This window comes from Sylvia atricapilla, chromosome 17 (genome assembly GCF_009819655.1).
Source record: "Sylvia atricapilla isolate bSylAtr1 chromosome 17, bSylAtr1.pri, whole genome shotgun sequence".
Taxonomy (NCBI): domain Eukaryota; kingdom Metazoa; phylum Chordata; class Aves; order Passeriformes; family Sylviidae; genus Sylvia; species Sylvia atricapilla.
The window spans coordinates 3,525,277-3,544,655 of record NC_089156.1 but is presented as its reverse complement, the minus strand read 5'-3'; the positions used below and the strand labels follow the sequence as shown (position 1 = coordinate 3,544,655).

The window sequence follows — 19,379 nt, the reverse complement described above, 5'->3', positions numbered from 1 at the left end:
CACGGAGGTGAGCACGCAGAGGAGGGGGCCGGCTCCTCTCACATATCTGCAACTCGACGAGTTTACAGCACAGGAAATGCACTGGACAAAAGCTCTCTGTGCTGCGAGGGCCACTGGTAAAGGATGCAGATGCAAAAGAATGGGGCGACTGGAGGCAAGATAAAGAGCAGCTGTGACCCGCATCTCTTGCTGCTGGGATACTGACCCCTCCCTAGACAAGGCAGGAGGCAAACCCTCTGCAGTAACCTCTCCTAGGGCCAGGAGACAGCTCTCACCTCGGTGTCTGTTGGTTGTCTTGTCAAACATCAGCATCGCATCATCCACCTGCAAAGAGAATGGCTGCAGTCAGATTATTACTGCTGTAACCAGCATCCTCCAACACAATTGTTCAGAGCTTCCCTGGCCTCCCCAAACCTGAGGGGATCAAGATGAGACATCCTGTCCCCAAGAAGGAAACAGCACACATAAGCTATCACACCAGGCACTTCCCCAAGCCACAGCCAGCATGGTGCTGGTCCCCCCACCAGCCTGGGGCAGGTGCTGCTGAGCTGAGCCCCCTCGGCCCAGCCCCTGGCAGCAAGCGACCCCGATTGTTTGCCTGCAGCTCCAGCCGGGGGCCAAGGAGCAGGGAGGGCATTGTTCCCAAATCCCAGCCTCAAAGGAGAGGAGAATCAAAGGGGGCAGAGAAGCAAAGCTGGAGAGGGGAGAGGAATAAGGGGCCTCCCAGCGGCAGGGGAAGCGGAGGCCTCAGACAACAGAGGCTGCCTGGGAAAGCTGGGAAGCGCCCCCACCCCCACCCCAGAGGAGCCTTTCCTCTAAGTGAGGTTTCCCACTGCTGGAGGCTGTAATTAGAGCAAATTTACTGCAAGGCCTGAGCAGGGCTGCCTTCCCGGGGGGAGGGGCGGCCGGATCCCATCCCCCAGCCGGCCTGGGGCTGCTCTCCTCCCCGGCACATCACTGCCTGGTGCCACTTTTCCCCCGCATCTTCCCGCGGGTGTTGCCTCGCGGAGCTGCATCCGCTCCGCAGGTCAGCCCGAGCAGGGTTAAAAAATACACTTCAATCTCCTCCGTGTAAGCCTCAGTGTAAACCTGTCCCACTGACCCATCCCTCCTCTAATACCACTGCCTTAATCCGATTATGAAACTGGACGTGCAAGTGCTCAGGGGAGGTGGCAGCAGTCTCCGGCCAGCAGCTGCCCTGGCCCTCCTCCTTCTCCATGTGAGAGAGCCGCTCCCTGAGCAGCCAGCCCTGCACGCCCCCCAACTCCACAGGATTACTCCCTTGCCTCACCCCGGGAAGAATCTGCATTGCTGCCTCCTCCTGAACAGTCCCTGGAGAGGGCAGAGTGCTGCCCATGCCCCGGCAGAGGCAGCCACGGGCTTTGCTCATGGACACCCCACAACCTCAGTCAGGAAAGGGAGGCTCCTACTCTTGGGTCCCCAGGACAACACAGGACACTCAGTCCCACTTCAGGGCCAGGTGGATGGAAGGAGCCCTTGCTGACATTTCCAGTAACATCATAAGCAGAGATCATATTTGATGCCCTTGGCCTTGTCTAACACATCCACTCCAGGTGACAACAGACAACCTGGCTCCTGCTCATCTCACACACTTACTGTCCTGGCTCAGCCTCCCTCAGCCAAGTGAACAAACACCTGAGAAACATGCCAAGCATCCAGCCTGGAGCCACACGGGACATAAGGCTTGACACAGACCCGAAGCAACTCCTCAGCAGCTTCCCAGGACACACAGTTAGGGAGATGGGTGCTGAGGGCAGCTCCTCACGGTGTCATTCCCCATTGCCACTTGTTCCCACATCTGCACCATTTCCCTTCATGGTACAGCACAACTGGGATGTGCTGGAGGGAAACCTGACGTGCCTTAAAAATAGTTCAACAGGTTTTATTATCTGGTTTTGCCCATTTTAAAATCTAGATCCATCTGGATCCACCATCCAGTTCACAAGAGGGCTGGAGAAATAGCTGTTCTCCCCAGTAAACACTGGGAGAAAGCTGTGTCAAAGGCATTTTGAGTGCCACTCCCAGCTCAGGTAACTGGAGACCACAAACCCATCACAATAAGAGACGGGACACAAGAAAAAAAAAAAAAACAAATTAGTGTGAATGAGCACAGGCCCACTGCTAACTCAGCTCTGCCTGACCAGCCCTCCTCTCCGCAGAGCTTGGGAAGTAGGAGCACCTGCAAGTGGCAGAGCCCAGTGCACTCCACACAAACTCCTGGCACAGCAATATCCCGGGCAATGGCTGGGCACTCCCACAGCACTCAAGCACTCAGACATAGAAGATGTGCAACCACTTCATCCCAAACCACGCTGTATGCTCTGAGGAGAGCTGCAGCCTTCCTCCCTCTGTGCTTTTTCTGATGGCTCTGCTTTGAGGTGTCTAACCAGCACCCCAAAATGTACTTGCCTTGCAAAAACATATTTATTGTAGCACATGTACTCTATCTGACAGCTGTTTCCTACTAACAACTAATTCTTACACAGTCCGTAAGTGTATACATATATTTATATATATATATAGGTGTATATGCACAAAACTCCATGGCTTCACCTCTCTGTACGGCTACAACGTGTTTTATTGCCATTAAACCCTACCCATGACCATCTTTATGTCTCCTCTCCAGGCAGCCCGTGAGCTGAGCTGGGTGGTCCCAACACACACCTGTGAGGTGAAGCATGGCTCAGATCCCCCATACCCTTGCTACAGGGGACACATCTCGTACCACACGTTACTTGGGCAGACCCTGTGCCCGCTGAGGCAGCACATCCAGCGCCCAGCAAAGCCGTGCCTGCACCGACTCCACGAGCAGCACCGGCCACGGGCGGGCAGCTATTGTGGCGGTTCAGCAGCACAGCCCCCTCCCCGCGCTGGGCCTTTCCCGGCTGGGCCGCGCCGGGCCCCAACAAAGGCGGCCGCCGGCGGGGCCGTCGCGATGGCAACGCGGCCGCCATGGCAGCTGGGGCCCGGATTAGCGGCTCACAAAGCCGCCCCGCCGCGCTCCGTGCCCGCGGCCTGGGATGGGCTGCGGGAGGGCACCCCACGGGGGCCGCGGCACCCCGGCACGGCCCGATCGGCATTCCCCAGGGACTCGCCCCCCGCCCCAACCCTGCTCTGCGCAGGGACATCTTCCACCGGGCTGCCGCAAGCCCCGTCCAGCCTGGCCTTGAGCGTGCCCCTGGATGGGGCAGCCACAGGTTCTCTGGGCAGCCTCTGCCACGGCCTCGACAGCCCAACGGGGCACAACTTTATCCCGAGATCCAGTCTAAACCTACCCGCTCTCTTTCAGTTTGAAGCCATTCCCCCTTGTCCTGCCACTACACGCTCAGGTAAATGATCATCCCCAGGAACCTGGTGCCTTGAGCTAGATGAATAAGATAGGATCACTTGGTGCTCCCTGCTTTCTAGGTCCTAAGTGTTCCTCCACCTCCCCTAAATAAGAAGGGAGAAAAGAGGAGTGATTTTTTTTTTTTTGCATGCTTTTTGCCTGGGATAAAATGTATTTTTTAAAAGCATCTATCCTAATTTAAAGTGGTGGCAAATCTAAGACACACTCAGGCCTGAGGGTTATGTACAAAACATGCAAAAGCCATCCAGCAGCCTGGACTCCCCTGTCCTGAGAAGCAGAGTGTGATCTCTCCCTGAAGCCAAGATCCCCCTGAACTTGCCAGTGGATTCTCAACAATTGATTAAAAATCACCATTGGGAACGTGGCACCTTGAGCTTGAGAAATCTGCTGCCTTCTCTCAAGATCCTAAATGTCCTCATGTCTTTCCTGGACACGCAGGAGGAAAGAGGAGCAATTTTTCTCCTGCCAGGTACTAAAAGATGTTAGGCCACCTGGAAGAGTGAACAGAGTTCACCCAAAGAAAGTCCTTTCCTCAGAGGGTAAGTGCCCTAAAGAAGTGTTTTAAAAGGGCATCCTCAACAGTTCCTTTCCACACAGTCCCAATGCAATTCCAGAAGTGGTACTAGACCCAAATTACTTGGAAAAAGTCTGTCTGAAAAAACATTTTCTGAGGTGAGGATACCACAACTGACACTTCAGCACCTCTCACTTAAAGGTGCCATAATCATAAATGATCCATCCAGCCTTGGCCAAAATACCTGGGGTTTTTCAGAGGTTTAATTCCACTCTAATCTTTCAGTTTTCCTGTTTCATTCCTAGTTATCTGCTATGGGGAAGTCAATGACATCCTCATGCAGATTTAGAAAAATAATAATTTCCTTTATCAGTTTGATAGGAAATGTTGGATGCACTTTCACAGAGGCAGACTTTTGAAAGTTGTAAATATTCAAGCAAAGGGTTTGTGGGGATGGACATCTTCCACCTGAACTGCAAATAAAAATGTCTGAGCTGATCCTAGAAGGAATCATGGCAACATATTTGTAGTAGTCAGGCAAAAAAAAATAGTAACTGTTGAGACAGCTTCCATATGGAAAATAGAAACCAAACTATCTAGAAACCAGTCAGCCATCCTGTCAAGAGACAGACAGCATTAACAACCCTGTGAGGTTCTCCCAGCTGCACAAACAGGAGACGCCAATTCCAGGGACAAGGGTGCACGGACAGAGAGCCTGGCTCCAGGGAGCAGGTGAGCTGTGCCATTAACACCCTTCTCACCCTGCTCTGCAGACCCGCTCTCAGAACTCTGGGAAGGAGACCTCGGCAAGGGGCAGAGCCTGCTCCATGCCACAGGAGAGCAGAACAGCCTGTCCAGGTGTCCTTGCCCGCTCTCACACGGGCACCTGGCAAATATCAGATGAGCCCCAGAAGACCTGAATGACCATTACTGCTAGAGTGGTTTTGGCTATGTGCCTACCAGATGCGGAGCACAGAGAACCCTTTGTTCCAGAGGCATTGTTACCACAGGCCAAACTGCCTACTGCCACAAGAGAGGTGATCAGATTCCCCTTCTCCTCCCCTCCCCATCTGTTCATGGCAACCATGTTATGTGTGAGAATTTACATAAATTGCCCTCTGATCTGTGGAAGAAAATCCAAAATCCAGTTTGGAAATCCACAGCAGGTTGACAAGTAGCTTTGATCCCTGAAATTTCCAGAGAGCAGCAGATTAAGGATTAATTAATTAACATTCTCCCAATCCAAAGTGAGGAAAATCATGGCTACTGTATGCACAGAAACAAGTCTTCATTTAAAGGCATTTGCCATCAGTATCTGAAAGTTCTCCCATTCATCAGCAAAGAAAACTCATTTCATACACCCAAGTCAACCACCCCATTCCTCTGGCAGGAGTACATGAACATGCCTTTGTGACAGACCTACAAACCCTCATCAGATCCAGCACCTCAGATATTATGATCTTCCCTCATCACAACAGTAACAGCCATTTACCCCAGTGAGACCTGAGGACCTCTCAGATCCAGAATTTGGTTGGAGTATTAGATGGCAACCTAAAGGTCAGAACCCCCTTAAGACCTCAGATCCTTTTTCTTGTTTGCTTCCAGGGTATTTTTAGAGAGGAGATCTCTCTCTCTCTGGGCAAGAACTGCCTCACAGAGAGGCCGAGTTTTCATGACCGACTCATCCACATACAATTACTTCAGGCCCAGTGAAAGATGCAGACTGGTTTTAAGCACTTTCCAAGCACCCTTGGTGCTGCAACTGATTAGTGAGTCATGCAACGACGTCATTGTGAATGTATTTCCTGCACTGCTGCTTCACCAAATGCAAAAGCACACAAGCAAACTGTGAGTTCAGAAACCTAATTCGGGTGCAGGCCCCCATTTCTTCCAGGACCTCTGTACTTCCAGTTTCTGTTAAGATCAGCTTCTCTCCTGATGACAAACAAAAGACCAGCTGCACCAAGTTAGAGCAGAGCTCTGCCTTGCCCAAAACCTCCCAAGGTATCAACCAACAGACAACTTTGGAAGAACACAAAGATAAGGCAAGGGTATTACCACAGAGGCCAGAACACTCATCCAAGCTATCTGTGATCTGAAGATTTTCTGAATTCAAAGGGATGTCTGTGTATTTTAAAAGACCTTCCACGAATTTGCCCAATCATTTTGGAGCCTATGTAAATTTTAGTAACAACATCCTTTGGCAAAGATTTGACAATTTAGGTATGCTCCATGATAAAACAACTTTATTCGTTCTAAGCCTCCTCCTATCTTGCAATTTATATGACTTTCTCTACCACAAAACTTCATCAGACCAACTCTTGCATCAGAAAGATGATCTGAAGTTTTTTCAGTTTTGATTTGACACAAATAACCTTGCTTACAAGATCACAGACCCAACAGTCCAAAGAAATTATGCTGATGGACAACCCCTTTTCCTCCCCAAAAATAATACAGAACATGTTCCCACAGGTCCAAGGAGAAAAGGAGGAAGCTGCAAGTTGAGCTCCTCTGGCATTCTCATACATGTTGAGCTAGACAGAGGACTAGCTGTGCCTGAGGTGCAAGACACCTTCCTCCTCTCTTTCTGCTGCAGGTTTCAGTGAGGGTGGTAGCCTGAATCTAGAGAAGCTGTTGATATAATTCCTTGTGCTGTCTAAAGATCTTCAACATCATCCAACTTAAGCCAAACTACTTGGCTACACATACTGTGAATGAAAATCTTTCCAGGACTTCTGTCCTACAGTTGAAAAACTAGTCTCCTTTAGAAAGCATGTGCATGGCCTGACCTTGGATCTCAGAGAGATTCAAGTTTTGGAACCACAGAAGTGTATCCTAGAGATCCTGCTATGCTCAATGCTCTCACAGCTGCACCTGACAAACCACAGCCAGCTTGAGATAACTTCTCAGTCTCTCTTTCTGTACTGAAAAAAAAAAACCTCTTTGTATTTTCTTTCTCAGGAAAACAGCAGCCCTTATATTTTAGTCAGAGTTTTGGAAGGAAAAAAAACCCAAAGTGACTCCTCTTTGAAGCAGAGACATTCACACTGTATTTGGGATCCTCTTTGAAGCTTCACCTTTTGTGCCTGTTAAAACCAAGTATTTTGATATGAAGAACTGGGGTGCCAACCTCTCCCTCTCTTCCTTTTTTGCTAAGTAATACTCGTGGATTTCCTTTTCACACATTTTCACCTTTCTTTCACCTTTCACTATCCTTTTGCCACTTCCATTTTACACAGGTGAAAGAAGCAAGGAAAGAAAACAACAAAACAAAAATAGGAGAATAAGCAGAAATGCCAATATAGAAAAAAATCCCATTTGGGAATTTTGTCTAATGAAATAGAAAACCATTTCCTTTGCAGCCCAACTAAACTTCCATTTTTTTCTGCTAATGGACGTAGGAGGTGTGCTGCTCCTGACCTGAGATGCACCAACACGAACCACCTTGGTAGACTTGTGAGCTGCAGTTCACGGATTTGAACTGGAGAGAACATTATGATAATCTAATTTGACCTCATCTGTTCTGCAGGCCATAGCACTTCCTCTTGTAATTCCTTCAGCATGTACATGCTTTCTGTCTGGGCTAAAATGTATTTTTCAAAAGCATCTATCCTAATTTAAAGACGTTAAGTGGTGGCAAATCTAAGACACACTCAGGCTTGTGGCCTGAGGGTTATATACAAACCTCCATGCAAAAGCTGCACTCCCCTGTCCTCAGAAGCAGAGCATGATCTCCCCTGAAGCCAAGATCCAAACTGAACTTGCCACTGAATTCTCAACAAGTGACTAAAAACCACTGCTGGGACTCTGGCACCTTGAGCGTGAGGACTCAAGACAGGATGACTTGGGGCTCTTGGCTCTCTCCTCTCTAGCTCCCAAGTATTCCCATGCCTTTCCTGGACAGGCAGGAGGAAAGAGGAGTTATTTTTCTCCTGACATGTCCTAGGTAACTGTGGGGCCACTTCAAAGAAAAGGGAATAGCTACAAAGCTCTTTCCTAGGAGGGTAAGTCCTCTAAATAAATGTTTTCAAAGAGCATCTCTAACAGTTCCTTTTCACACAGTCCTGATACAATTCCAGAAGCATTACTGGACCCAAGTGACTTGGAGAGTCTGAATGAAAAAACATTTTCTGAGATAAGGACTGAAGCTTCAGCACCTCTCACTTAAAGATGCCATAAATCAAAGAGATGAAGACCACTTGTGGTGTCTGGGACACCTGTAAAGACAGGATTCTATGAAACCTCTGAAACCTGGGAGGCCCCAGCACACCATAAAGAGCCACCAAGAGAGACTGTATCAAAATCATGTTTTCCATGAGTCACAGCTGAAATTGAAGGCAACAGGCTTTGCTTAGCCTTACAAACCATACAACGGCACATTCAGAGCTCAGAACGCCAGAGCTGAAGGCCACAAGATCTTCCTCTGAAATGCACTTTCCCACGGATCCTGCCCATCAGCCATACCCAGTTATGTACGACAGAGAATCTCTCAGGACACCATTCTCCTGGCCATGGGTGAATTATTTGAGGCTTAGTCTGGAAGATGGTTACAGACCAGGAATGATGCTTTATACAAGAGCTCTGAGGAGTCTGTCATCTGAAGTGAACAGATGAGTCAGAAAACTCCCTGAAAATGGCAAGTCAATCTGACCAGCCCTAATGTCTCCCCATGGAAACTCCCTAGAGCCAAGGGGACAACTGCTCTGGCCTCACACAGATTTGGAGCACTGGATGTTGTCTGGGACACTGGTTCTTCAGAAATGAATCACACCGAGCTATGCAGAACTCTCCCTCTTGCCCACTCCAGAAAACAGTCTCACACAACCAGCCAGTGCCAGTTCCCAGGCATCAGGACACCTCTCACCACACAACCATTAAACAAGAGAAACGTAACAGCACCCCAAAAGAGCTGGAAAGGACTGCTCAGACTACAGCAACTGTAACTGCCTGTAAACTGAGTGCTCTGGGACATAGTCCTTCTTTGAATTAGCAGGGATACAGTCAAGGTTAAAAGGGGATTATGCCAAAGACAATTTGTTTTCCTATCAAACACATCCATCAGCAGCACAGGAGAACTTGCAAGTCAAACAGCCTTCAGACTGCACAGTCATATGGGCACCACCACCTTTAGTGATGGCACCCTTTAGGAGACCATGTAAAAGCCCTTGGGGACACAACAGTTTGCCTGTTTCTTGTAGAAAAGAACCCACACAGAGCTACCAACTGGCAAACACGAGGATATCCAACCACTTTCTCTTAGGAGTGAACAGAATCCTACTTTGCACACAAGGACATGCAAATTTGGCTTCAGAAGCTGAACAAAGGTTCTGAGCAGATACTTGTCCCAAACTTCCTGGCCAAAAGTTTCAGCAATATGGCAAACCTGGTCCCAAAACTCCCTTTTCTTTCACTAATTAGTGTGCCTTAACATAATATCACACTTTCTGCAAGAAATTTCAAAAGAAAATGAATGCCAAGCCCTTCATCCCCACATTGCAGTTCCCATGGCACTTCCTACCATAACCATGATTCTTATCAGCAAAGTTCTGGCTGGGTCACCACCCACCAAACCATGTTCTTCCCCCCTAACTGGGCAGAAAGGTTCCATGAGCTGCAGAATCCAATGCTTCCTGCCCCAAAGAGCAAACCTATGCATAACACCACTGAACAACAGTGAAACAGTCACAACGTCCTGCCACAGAGGTGACCACACTCAGCACTTGGGTACGATGATCCCCTTCAGTTCCTAATCCCATTAAAAATCTTGGGATCCTTCAATCTAATCCTGCTGATATCATTCCTGGGGATGCTGACAACCTCCTCAGCTGAAAGGTCACAACTGAGCTCCCTTCAATCCTTAGATTCAGTTCAGTCTCACAATTCACACACCTGGCTGTCATGGACCACGGCACAAATGGCTTCCAGCCACAGCAGCCCACCCTTCCCTGAGCCACCACTGGCCACAAAAGAGCCAGACCAACACAAAGGACAGCCTTAGTGCCAGACTTTCTTCCATTATACAAACTTACACCACCACTTGCCCAAGACTCAGCAGGAGAAGTTTCAGGACGGAAAGGCTTATTTTAATAAAGGATTATTGGAAAATAAATCACAAGGTTTTGAGTTAGAAACAGGCCAAAATCAGAAGTTTGATAAAGCAGCCACTCTGTTAGGAGTGTCTACAACCCTTCCTCCAGCATTTGAACAAACTGCAAACCTGTGAGCCACAGGAGGCTTCTGGATAGGGAAAAATTGTAAAACCCTTTCCCATAGCTGAGGTCCTAGCAACTCTGGGACCAAGGACAAACTCTGTTTCAAATCACCACAGGGCAGGAGTCACTGGCTGTAGCCCCTACAAGGACATTACAGCCAGCCAGCATCTGTAACTGACCTTTAATCTACTTAACCCTTGCAAAAGACACAAGCTTCTAATCCCGCCCCCACAAAAGTTCAGAAAACTCCTTTTGCCCCAGAAGCAACAGCTTTGATCCAACATCACTCAAGAGACTTACCTTCCCGAACTGCTCGAAATATTGTTTCACATCCTCCACAGTAGTGTTCACAGACAGACCACCCACAAATATCTTCTTCGTTCGGGTCACCATCTGGAAAAGGGAAGGACAGGAATTCACCAAATAAACCCAGAGTGAGCAGAGAACGAGACTCAAAAGGCCACTAACTCCCCTCTGCTGCTGGGAAGTGCTTTTCCTTTTGCTGCAGCTGAGCTTCCAACTTCTTGAAGCCCTGTGGCCAAACACAGCTGGCAGATCTGTCCCACACCAGATTGCTGCTCTCGCCTTCACAGACCCCATCACACGTGCCAGCACCCAGCCACCACCTCCTGGTCAGACAATTACCAGCCTCTGCCCTCACCAACCTGCCAGCTCTCCCTTGGCACTGACACCACCCCAAACGTGTGGGGCACAGCTGTGCCTTCCCCAGCCCTGCCACTTTGCACAGCCTCCTCCAGGCAACCCCAGAGGTACCTGCTCTGCTCCCAGGGTGGCAGGAGGCCTGCCAGCACAGGCAGGTTCCCCAGGCTTTGCCCTCCCACCCCACAAATTACACAGCGTTTCAGTCTGAAATGGAATAAGCCTCACTCCACTACCATTCCCCAGCCACTTAAATGGAGCCCAGTCAACACCCAGTTAAACTGCTTTTGCCTCTGCAAGAAGGTAAAGACAAGATCCCCCTGCCACTTGTCACTGATACAGCTGGGACAAGGAAGAAAACTAACTACCCTGAGAGGGGCCATGGCTGCCAGGCTGAGGCACACCGACATCCTTTGAACCAGCTCTCCAGCTGCATCCTCCCCTTAGCTGCTTGGCTACACCCCTGCTCTCAGAGGAACACATGGTCCTAATTACCCCAAGGAGCATAGGGCTAATCCGCAGCAATTCCCTGGCTTGGAGAGCAGCCCGTTCTAACACTAAAGCACCTTCTGTCACCAAACTGCTTAATGGAATTAACCCAATTCCTACCATGTGCTTCCTGGCTCCAGTTACTTGGGATACCTGCTCACCAATTGTTCTCAGTGCCTGAACCCCTTACTTCCCTCCCAGCACAAGTCTCCTCTTTCCTCTCTGCTTCTCAACACAGCTTCTCCCCAGCTCTTTCAACCCTAACAGGCCTTGGAATATAAACTCTAAACTTCAAAACTCACATCCAAGACCCAAGTTAAAGGAAGACCCAAAATCTAAAGGCAGTCTCGAGTGCTGCTGCTAGGTCCTCAGCTAAGAGTTTTTAGCTGTACACCTGGAAAAAGTTCCTGCCACTGTACATTTTAATGCCAGAGCCTCTTGTAGGTAAGATCCAGCACCAAACTCCTTTTGCCTTTTCCAGTGCTGAAGTACACAAGGGCATTTCACAAAGTGAAATTCTTTTCCCTTTCCCTTCCATACACCTATTCATCACACACAGGGGCACACACACAAGAGTCTTCCACCCGTGTCACATCACAGCATGGAGCTGTTCCATCTCTCCCCTTAAGGCCTGGAACTTCCAACCATTGTCCACAACCTCGGAAGGATTTAGTTCACCCAGGGCATTATTTAATCCACCAGCTCTATCTAGTGCATCCTGCAGTACAACTAAGGGGCCACCTGGTTCCTTCAGTGCCATGCAAACTCCCAGCACTGCACTCCTGAGCAAACCCCAGCGAGCAACTCTGTTGCATGCACTGGCCACCTTGCACAGAAGGACAAGGTTCACCACCACAAATTGTGCCCTTTGTGGCACAAGGGCTGCCCACAGTGCTTACCTTGGGCTGTGCTCGGCGAGGGAACGCTACCTTCGGGTCAATCTGAAAGAGATGTGGGGAAGAACAAGTGAACACATTTTTCCTGCTTATTTACAGACACAGGGTTTCCTCCGTGTGTGCAGCTGTTTCTGCCCATGTGGCACCTTGCTAAAATCCCAAAGAATCTACCTGAGGTGCATAAAATGAAGCTGGCTGCAGACATCTTTCCCTCTTGGTAAGGTGTAATCCAGGGAGACTACAAGTCCCAGCATGCAGTGGTCCATCTCCAGCTGAGCACTGGGCAGATGCACTGAGAGCCCATCACATGCTGGGATTAACAGGCTGGGCTGCACCCTCCCGCTCGGCCAGCCCCTGGGTGCCTTGCATCACCAGCCTCATATTAAAAGTGGTTTCTTTTGCCTTTTCTGCTCTCACCCTTCACTCTTGCCTACAAGTACAGAGTTCATCTGGGTAGTAACAAGACAGAAGAGAAGCAGCGCACAAACCCCGAAACATTTCATCCTTTCAAACACAGACTGAAGAGCAGACAAAAAGAAGCAATAAAAGAGCAGACAGGATGGCACAAATTAACCCGAGGAGCCCAGGCCCCCGGCTGTGGAGGCTGCGGCCGCAGGGATCGTGCTGCCCCTCTCCCCAGGCTGCGCTGCACACAAAGCAGCGATGCCTCCCTCCCTCCCTGCGCGGGCTGAGCCTCCATTGTGCCTGTTCATTTCCCTATAAACCTGCTGCTGGCCGGAGCAGCCGGGCCCGCGCCGCCATCCAGGTGCCGCGTGTTCTGCCGGCCTCAGCACAGATGAGCGTGTGCCTACACTGGCCTCACACCACCGCCAGCACCACCACAAAAGCTGGGACAACACTAATGCAGCTGCAAGCCAAACATCCACAAAGCCTTCTCTCCTCCTCAGCCACCACCTCTTTCTTTATAACCTATTTTTACAGCAACTCCTGTAAAGTTACATCACATCGGGGATGATCCAGACCTACAAATCAGCTTACAAAGACCTGCGGTAAAGGCAGGTTTGGCTCATCCCTGCACTTGGACAGGCTGCAGTTGGGAGGGCAGCCTGGTGCGTTGTCCCATCAGGCCAGCAGCTCCAACAGCCCAAAAGGAAGCTGTGTTTCTCCAGCGCCTCTCACTGCTTTGTTCAGCTTTCCAGCCTGGCTGCCCTCCCGTCCCGCATCCTTTTACTTGTCTCACAGCCCCAGAGTTTGGCCCCCCTGTGCCCTTCCACCAGCTCCTCTCCCTGCCTTCCCCACCTCCATACTGACTCACAGCTTACAACATAAATAAACTCAGCACGTAGGTAAACACAGGCAAAACTGAAGAGCACAAATAAATTCAAAAATAAACCTCGCTCCCCAAGCTCCAAGTGCCAGCAGATTAGCATACCCTCCAGTGCCTCCCTGGGGCATCGGAACCATCCAGGCCCTCCCCTTCCCAGACACACATCCCCCCTCAACTGCTTCCTGGCTAGTGCAGACACCCACAGCGAATTCTGAGGACAGGGGACGGCAGGAGACCAGGAGGTTGATGGCAGATAATAAGCAAAAACAATAATCTACTGTCTTTTACTTCTCAGCCAGTGTCATTCAGCTCCTGCCAATAAGATGCTTTCATACTCAGCAATGCTAAGCTCAGCCTCATTTTCTCATTACCCTGAGTGTGATCAACTGGGCAGAGATAACGTGTCCTCCTGGCTGGAGAGAGCAGGCAGTCATTTCACAAATTCTTCTGCACAACCAGCTATTGTTGCAGGTAGAGGGAGGCTGGGGTGACCAACTGCAGGCAGGCACAGCCCTGGGAACACGCAGAGGGGAGCGAGTTCGGTGCCGGACTCGAGTTACTCAAACTGGACTGCTCCTTGGTGGCTGGAGTCTTTCCTAATTAAAGCAAAGGCACTGGTACCTTATTCCCTCATTTCTGGTGTTAAGACAAATAGCCCTGGAGGAGTTGTGTTTCAGTGTCACCCACTGACGTAATGGATCCTTTTTACAAACCCAGATAGAAATCTGCTAAGAGCATTCAGAACTGCTCAGATTGTACCTAAAAAAACAAAACCCCAGATCAGGCTGCAGTGAATGGAAGTCACCTGAGCTCAAACTGCTTCCAGTTCACCCCACAAGGCCTTGGGGATGAGGAATCCCACTGAAGTTGCAGGTGTACCAACAGGCCAGCCATGTCCTCAGTAATGCTCTTCAGGCCACCTACAGCCCCATTTCATAGCTCAGGTACGTAACTCCTGTGTTAGCCTAGCTGGTTTCAGTGTCTAAAGCACAGGGAGGGCTGGGAAGGACCTGCGAGACGTCAGGTGCAGGTTTGTTCTTTTCACTGTACCCCTGTCACTACCTCTGCCCTGCTGGTCTGCACTGCCGGGGAGCTGCAGATCACTCCCTCCACCACAAAAGACAAACCCAGCAAAAACTCAACAACGGCAACAAAGAAACAACGAGATGACCCAGCAGTGGCAAGTGCTCTTCCCAGAGCATTTAAAGAAGCAGCTCAAAGCAGCGGCTGGCTGCAGCTTTACAAAGTCACACAAATCTTTTACCTTGAGACTGTAAAGCCAATTCTCATATCAAGTATTTTCAAAAATAACCCTGTAGTCTGCTGCTATCTAGCTTACAAACAAAGAGGAGTCTGAAAAGAACAAGGCTGCCCAGAAGAATCGGGCCAACCGCCTTCATTAGGGTAGGAAGAATCAGAAAACAATGAAGCAACAAGTTGAGCAGACACTGTCTATCAAATGCTGTTTGCCAGGAGACACCAAGCCCCATGAGAAGGCTGTCCTTACAGGACACCAGGCCTTTTCCTGCAAAGTTTCATATAACTCTAAATTAAGATTTGGATGAGTTTGTGTCATTTAACCCATGAGTCACGGCAGAGCCTTTCACCTCAGCAGGAAAAAGGCATATAGAGGTTCCATGTGCTCCCACAAGACTCAGGAGACAAACACCCCAAAACATCTGACCCAGCTGAAAAGTGCACTAAACAAAAAATAAGAAGGAAGAGGGAAGAGGATCAAAGTTCCTAACAAAGAAGGCCCTGGCTAAAGTGTCCCCACTCTCGGTGCCGGCGGGGCGAGCGGAGCAGATGCAGCAGGGAATTTCAATGGCTGGCCGGTCCCCATGAGCCACGAGGCTGCTCTGTTCTCCTGCAGCACCCACCGTCCCTCCCTGCCCACATGGGCTGCACCCTGGGCTGCACAGCCTGCAGCAGTGGCTTGGGGAGAAGAATGGTCAGCGTGGATTTCAGCTCACTCCCAGCCCTGAAACACTTCCAGGATTAGTGCTACAACAGACATCCATCACTTGCCTTTTCAAGAGAGGTCTATGCCAGCCCACAGACTCATGACAGGACTAACTGATCAGACACTGTGTTTACACAGGCTAGCCAAAAAAAAAAAAAAAAAAAAAAAAAAAAAAAAAAAAAAAAAAAAAAAAAAAAAAAAAAGAGAGAGAGAGAAACAGAGAGAAAAGAAAACCCTGGGCCCTCCTCAAAAAACATTACTGTAACCCCCCCTCAGAACAAAATTCACTTTACATCACTCCTGGAAGGAGAAGGGCTGCGAGTCCTGGAGACCCAGCCTCAGCCAGGAAGGCTGGGGTGGGTTTAACCAGGAGCTCCCGTGGGGAGGAAGGACCTGTGCACATCAAAGGGAGTGATCCAGGCAGTTAAACAGGAACAGACATAAATCTTGCTGCAACTCATGCCGTAAACCCCAAGAAAGAGGGTCTCGCTCTCCCGCCCTCTCCTTCTGCCAAGATAAAGACTAGAACGCCTGGGCCACGCGCTGCAAGAAATAAAACTCTGCATTTGGACTCCTCGGCAGCCCTTGCCTGGAGCCAGAACATGCTCCCTCACCATGCCATCCCCCTGCAGCCCCCGCCACTCCCCCATCCCTACCCTCACCTTCACCCCAGGGCAGCAATAAGGAAAAGGAATTCAGGGGAAGACAAGTCACTAAAACTGAAGAGAAGGGACCTCCCACTCAGACACCTCACCCCCACCCCTCAAAACTGTCTGCACATCTCCTGAGCACCACAGATTGACAAGGCAGGACCCACCACATTACACCACTAGTCCAGTGGGCCACCAGATCTTTCTGCTGGCCCAGCTGGGGCTCCTCATCACCCAAACTTGCAAACTGAGGGCTGGAGCTGCAGCCACTCCAAGAGGCCGGTGGTGGCCCACATGGGCAGGCACTGGCCACACTCGGAGACAATAAAGTCCTGAACCTCCATGACTACTACAGAAACTTCGCCTGGGGAAACAACAAGAGAGTCTCTGGGGCACACAGAACGAGGGCCCTCTGCTGGGAAGGGGGGGGCCAGAGGCCACCACGGCCAGGGAAGCAGGGCCTGGGCACTGGGGAACAGCACCCCTGAGGAGGGATCAGTGCTCAGCAGCACACGGGATGAAAGGGCGTCTTCCCTCTCTCCAAACGCAGCCACATCTTATTTCCCGGGGCAAATCCTCATCCCAAACGTGTTCAGGTGTCCCAGCTTCGAGAGGGCTACAGTCACTGCCCGGATGGGCCTTACAACCAAGGGGCGAGATGAAAACCATCACCAGGATCCACAGACCCACACCAGGAATCGGCACACGGTGAGCCCGGTGCTTGGGCGGCAACTAGGCTACCCGCCGGCAAGTGGGACAGAGAAGGGAACGATCGATCCGTATCAGGAATCAATAGTTTACAACCTCTAACTGGAAATCAAACACTACAATCGACGGCTGCTCCGAGCACAGCCGCTGTGCCGGCAAATGCACCCCTGAGATGAGAGAAGTCATCTCACCGTCTTGGAGTCCAGTTCATGTCTGGATTGGGCCAGGACCTTGTCGACGCCAGCCTGGTCCATGAACGTGACGAACCCGAAGCCCCTGAGCCCCGCAGCCCGGGCAGAAGAGGGGATGCGGAGAGAAGAGAGAAAGTTGGTTAAAGTGGCGGTCGGGCCGCGGCGGGGGCGAAGGGAGGCGCGGGCCCGGCCTCTCACCTGGATCTCTTTGTCAGCGGGTCCCGCATCACCAGGCACTCCTTCACCTCGCCGAACTGGCTGAAGTACTCCCGCAAGCCCTCTGCAAGCACAGCACCCACCGTGGGTGTCCCGTCCCGGTCCGACCCGGCCCCACCGCCCCCCGCCAGGCTCAGCCCCAGCTCCGCCACCCCCGGCCCCGGCGGCAGGTGCGGGGCCCCGCGGCGCTCACCTTGCGTGGTCTGCCAGCTCAGTCCCCCGATGAACATTTGCTGCGGGAGGAAGGGGAGAGCCGTGAGCAGGGCCGCGCCGGGGGGGCCGCGGCACCCCGCGGGGGTGGCGGCGGCAGCGGCGGGGCCGCGCGGGGAGGGGAGGGCGCGGATCGGCCATGTTGGCAGCGGCACCGCCGCCGCCGCCGCCGCCGCCGCCGCCGCCGCGCCTGCCCGGGCCGGGCGGCCGGGGCCGGGGGAGGGGGCGGGCCGCGGCCGGACCGGGGGGGGGCGGTGGGGGCGGCCGGCGGCGGCCGCCGCGGAGGTACCAGGGGTCGTGCGGGGAGTCCGGGGAGGCGAGGCCGGGCTGGCTGCCGTCTGTCTCCATTCGGACCTCTTCTCCCTGCGAGGAGCGGCGCCGCACTCCCGGGGCAGATGAGCGCTGGAAAAGGGGCCGGACGGACAGGCCATGCTGCCCCCTCCCCCGACCCCTCTCCGCCGGGCGGGGAGGGAGCGAGGGAGGAGGGCCCGGCGGGCACAACCTGCCCGGCTCCTCCCACCCCCGCCGGCCCGCCGGCCGCCCTGCGCATAAAACCCGCCGGCGGTACCGGGGCTGAGTGCCGGGAGCCGCGCCCGCACCGCGCTGGGGGAGAGTGCCCGATGCCGGGCTCGGCGGCGGCGGGAGCAGCCCGGGAGCCCAGCAGCCGCTTTGTCCCCGGCCGCGCCGCCCGCACCTGCCCCGGGGCGGTGGACAAAGGGCGACGGAGCCAGGCCCGGCCCGGTGCGCTCGGGCTCGCTGCGGCGGACCCCGGAGAACCCCGGCCCCGCTCCTCCCGGTGTTTCGCCGCCGCCGAGGGCGCTTCCAGGTCGGGACCAGGACTGCCCTGCTTACCCCCGGACCCCGATCGGGCAGCGGGGAGTCGAGGCGCCTTCCCGGAGCCCTGGTGCCTCTGTGCTCCCTGGCAGCCCACGGGGACCCTGCAGGGGTCGGGGCTTCCCGGCCTCGCCGCTTGCTGCCCCGCACGGCAGTGCCCAGGCTGCAGGACCCGGGGCAGAGCTCCTGCCGGGCACCGCGGAGCCCGTAGAGCCCCGCAGCACCAGGTATGCACAGCCCAGCCGCTCTCCTCTGCCCGCGGCTCGCTGGGAAGGGGGTAGGCTGGTCCCCAAGGCACCGCGCAGTTTCTTGCTCATTCAAGCTGAGAGACTCGTGCCGAGCTCCATTCGAGTTCCACTGCCACACAAGTTCATTCACATGCTGCTTCTCGAGCAGGTCTGTGCACTCCGCCTCTGCTCTTGGGCAACCAGCCCGGGTGGCTGGAGGAGCTCAGCGAGGAACAAATTAAATACCAGTAAAGTTGGAGTCAAGAGGAGAGCTGAGACCTTGCCTGACTGCACCAAGCATCTCTCTGGGAGAAGGCACTTGTTTGCATCTGTGGCATATCAGAACAGAGCAGTGCTCAAAACCTCTGGTAACAGTGTGGTGACCCCTTCTCCTGGCAAGAGGGTATCACTGGATTCCAGGCATATGCGGCTGTGCTGCCAAATACCCCCCACATGCATCCCTGGCTCTGCTCCTTCCAGCATGGGTTCCCCCTGTGCCCTCTCACTGCCTAAAGCAAGGTATTGACAGCTCAGGTCAGTGCCATCCTCATTTGACCTTTCTTCCCCTTCTCTCATGACTGTTTTTCCACGTCCCAACACACATCCTCTGCTTCCTGGAGAGGAACCATAACACCTTTGTTTTAACAGTATTTTGCAGTAGTATCTTTCGTTACATGGGCTGCAACTCTGAGTTAAATTCGTCCTCTGCCCATTAGCTCTGCCAAACCACCACTCACCCACCCCGTTTCCTGAGCTGGTTCAGGATCCTATCCTGTGTCCCAGCCCTGTGCTTGGGCACAGCAACACCAGAGACTTGGTAGCTGCCCCTGGGAACTGAGCAATGCAGCATCCCAGCTCATGCTGCCACTGGTCCAGGCTGAGCTGCTTCTCCAGAATAACCCACTCTTCATTCCACAAGGCTGAAGTCATCACTTTGGGTGGAGGTGCCCT

The 19,379-nt window shown here is 52.4% G+C and overlaps 1 protein-coding gene across 3 annotated transcripts in view; it reads right to left on the bottom strand.

Moving 5' to 3' along the window:
- Positions 1–17,776, bottom strand: part of MSI1 (musashi RNA binding protein 1) — a 30,242-nt gene extending 12,466 nt beyond the window's left edge. For 2 of the 3 annotated variants that reach the window (XM_066331310.1, XM_066331311.1), the window contains exons 1-6: positions 17,351–17,406; positions 17,140–17,221; positions 16,942–17,026; positions 12,145–12,186; positions 10,397–10,489; positions 276–324 (exon numbers count right to left, since the gene is read on the bottom strand). In XM_066331310.1, coding sequence (XP_066187407.1) covers positions 276–324; positions 10,397–10,489; positions 12,145–12,186; positions 16,942–17,026; positions 17,140–17,221; positions 17,351–17,387 — 388 coding nt within the window. In that variant the 5' untranslated portion in view covers positions 17,388–17,406. Of the gene's footprint in view, positions 1–275; positions 325–10,396; positions 10,490–12,144; positions 12,187–16,941; positions 17,027–17,139; positions 17,222–17,350; positions 17,407–17,656 lie in introns of those variants that run through there. The other variant, XM_066331312.1, reaches the window with a different exon arrangement.
- Positions 17,777–19,379: the final 1,603 nt, after the last annotated feature.